Genomic DNA, 3,363 nt, shown 5'->3' on the forward strand with positions numbered 1-3,363 from the left:
TTTTGAGGCCGCAACAAGACTCTCAGTAATGGCCCATCGAAGCCCTTTCCCAGTTTGTCTGACCTTGGCCTTCGAAAAATGAGAAGCCCGTCAATTTCCTCGAGACTTGTGGACGGACGGAGGCTTCTGAGAGGCATCTCAACAAGTGTAGTTTTGCATTCCAAAGGAATAATAAATACTATTGATGGTTTGGGGCGTGCTTCCAAATGTAGTTTCCACATCAACCGAGGCTTGTGCAATCCGAACCAAACCATGAACTGAGGAAACCATTTCGGATGACAAGTGATGCATCTTCTTAGACAACCAGAACAATGAACACTAAATGCACTGATAATGAAATGTCCTGGAAAATGAGAATATTCAGAGGCATACAGACATGTAAAAAAGAAAAATCCATTCGATCGCTCTCTTGTGTTTCTCTGAGTAACAGGTCTAACCGGTGGGTTTTTCCTCTGCCTTAAAAATAGTGCACCGAAATTGGTTACACATGCGCGACTGACATTGAAGCATTCTAAAGCGACCGCGCTAGCAATCTGAAGTGAAGATGTTTGGGGGCGCTAAGCATAGCAGTGGCACTGTTAAGCTCTTACTTTCAGGGAAAAAAATGATCTTAAAATGTTTTACATTTTGTTCATTTTGGCCAAAGCTTTAATTTCAGATGTGGAGGCATTCTGAGTTTGACCTCTGGGGTCAGCTTGAGGTTAAGATCTCCATCATATTATATCATACCATGAGAAACACATTAATACTGGACTCTGGGAAGTCACCTATGGGGTCAGGTAGAGGTTACTGACCTTAGCATGTGAAATTATGAAACGTGTGTCTTCAAGGTCAGATTCCAAAGAATTTTTTTTCAGAGTCTCTTAAAATTCATATTCTTATTTTTAATGTTTTGTCATACGTACGGGTCACTTCCTGCAAGTTGTCAACCACAGTTTGATTAAAAATATTTTAATGACTCATTCTGACTGTTTCTGAACCGACTGAAAGCTTGAGGCATTGTCGGTGTAGTTACTGTACCCAACACTAGAGTTACTCAACGTGATGTTTTCGTCGCAACCAGCATGCTACAACAGAGTGATTGTCCAATTTCCATGTGCTACAATGGTGAGCGATGTTTTGGGATTTGAGGGAGAGTATTTTTATACACAGGAGCCGACAGAAGCGGGCGTTGTCAAACCCGAAATGAGTAAGCAAATTAGGACGATGGAAAAGAAATTTAGTGATGCTTGTGACAATGCCACTGAGGAGCCTGGATTAGAGTTGACATCATACTTTGGCGAAAATCATTATTATTAAAATTTTTTTTAAAAAAATCATCATAAGTTACACCCGACAGCTTTAAAAATAAGTTCCACATTTATGCAGCCTACTCCACACTATATTAGCTGTATCGATGTGATCGATGAGTGATCAATGTTCTAATTTAACAGTGTTCCTTTCTTTCTTACAGTGGGCCTTACCCCTATCCAGAGGTTGGTACCTACCTCTTCTTATACCACTATAATGTTAAATAAGTATTTGTATTGAATCCTGGTCACCGCTTGTGCAAAGAGCATACTTGACTTCTTCATTGCAGCCCAGTGGTTCAGTGTTCAGTGGTTAGCGCATCGACCTCACAGTGCAGAGGCCATGGGTTCGATCCGGGCTCTGGCCTTTCTGTGTGGAGTTTGCATGTTCTCACCGGGCCGGCATGGGTTTTCTCTGGGGACTCCGCTTTCCTCCCACATTCCAAAAACGTGCATGTCAAGCTGATTGGACACTAAATTGTCCCACGGTATGAGTGTGAGTGCAGATCGTTGTTCGTCTCTGAGTCCCCGACGATTGGCTAGCAACAGGTTACACACTGAACACCCGCCTACTGCCCGAATACAGCTGGGATAGGCTCCAGCACCCCCTCCTACCCTTGTGAGGATAAAGCAGATCCGAGAATGGATGGATGGATTACAGAATTCAGAAGGATTTTGCATCTGAAACAATTCCAAGCAGACTTGGTGCAACCTGCGGTCTTCACTCCGGACAGTCAATCAAAACTATACATATAGGTGGACAATTTTCTTTGATGAAGATTTAACAAAAAAAAAAAAAAAAAAGGGTGCGGGGAGAAGAGGTCAGTCAGATGGATTAAAAAACAATTTGATGAAAATTTCCCAAAAGGCAGCTTTTCATTGAAATCAAACCACAGCCCTCCCCCACCCAAAAAAGAATCAGTCAACGCTGCCGCAGCAACTTTTAAGATAAGAAAACCTTGTCTCACACTGGAGAAATCCCCAATTTTCAGCAGCAAAATTATGAAAGGGAGAAAGGAGAAGACAAAAAGTATGTAAATAAATATTTCATCCATCCATCCATCCATCCATTTACCACCGCTTATCCGTGGTCGGGTTGCAGGGGCAGCAGCTTTATGAGGGAAACCCAGACTTCCTTCTCCCCAGCCACTTCTAGCTCTTCCCGACAGATCCCGAGGCGTTCCCAGGCCAGCTGGGTGACATAGTCTCTCCAGCGTGTCATAGTCTCTCCAGCGTGTCCTGGGTCAACCCCACGGTCTTCTGCCAGTGGGACATTCCCGGAACACCGCACCAGGGAGGTGCCCAGGAGGAATCCTAATCAGAGTCCCGAGCCACCTCATCTGGCTCCTCTCAATGTGCAGGAGAAGCGGCTTGACTCCGAGCCCCTCCCGGATTACCGAGCTTCTCACCTCATCTCAAAGGGAGAGCCCGGACACCCTGCGGAGAAAACTCATTTCGGCCGCTTGTATCCGGGATCTCGTTCTTTCGGTCACGACCCATAGCTCGTGACCACAGATGAGGGTTGGGACGTAGATCGACCGTTAAATTGAAAGCTTTGCCCTTGGGCTCAGCTCCTTCTTTACCACGACAGAAAGATGCAAAGTCCGCTTCACGGCAGATGCTGCACCGATCCGCCTGTCAATCTCTCGCTCCCTCCTGCCCTCACTCGTGAACAAGACCCCAAGATACTTAAACTCCTCCACTTGGGGCAAGATCTCCTCTCGACCCGGAGAGGGCACGCCACCCTTTTCCGACTGAGGACCATTGTTTCAGATTTGGAGGTGCTGATCGTCATCCCAACCGCTTCACACCCGGCTGCGAAACGCTCCAGTGAGAGTTGGAGAGCCCTTATTGAAGGAGCCAACAGGACCACATCATCTGCAAAAAGCAGAGATGTAATACTGAGGCCACTAAAACAGACCCCCTCAACGCTTCGGCTACGCCTAGAAATTCTGTCCATAAAGTTTATGAACAGAATCTGTGACAAAGGGCAGCCCTGGCGGAGTCCAACCCTCACTGGAAACGATTCCGACTTACTGCTGGCAATGCGAACCAAACTCTGACATCGGTGGTA

General features: G+C 46.0%; 1 protein-coding gene across 1 annotated transcript in view; it reads left to right on the forward strand.

Annotated features, from left to right (window-relative positions):
- Nucleotides 1-3,363, forward strand: part of LOC109530799 (galactose-specific lectin nattectin-like) — a 19,797-nt gene that overhangs the window by 3,900 nt on the left and 12,534 nt on the right. The window contains exon 3 of the mRNA XM_019894702.1: nt 1,454-1,475. Within this exon, the coding sequence (XP_019750261.1) occupies nt 1,454-1,475 (22 nt within the window). The remainder of the gene's footprint in view (nt 1-1,453; nt 1,476-3,363) is intronic.

The sequence above is a fragment of the Hippocampus comes genome, unplaced genomic scaffold (assembly GCF_001891065.2).
Source record: "Hippocampus comes isolate QL1 unplaced genomic scaffold, H_comes_QL1_v1.1 scaffold538, whole genome shotgun sequence".
NCBI lineage: Eukaryota > Metazoa > Chordata > Actinopteri > Syngnathiformes > Syngnathidae > Hippocampus > Hippocampus comes.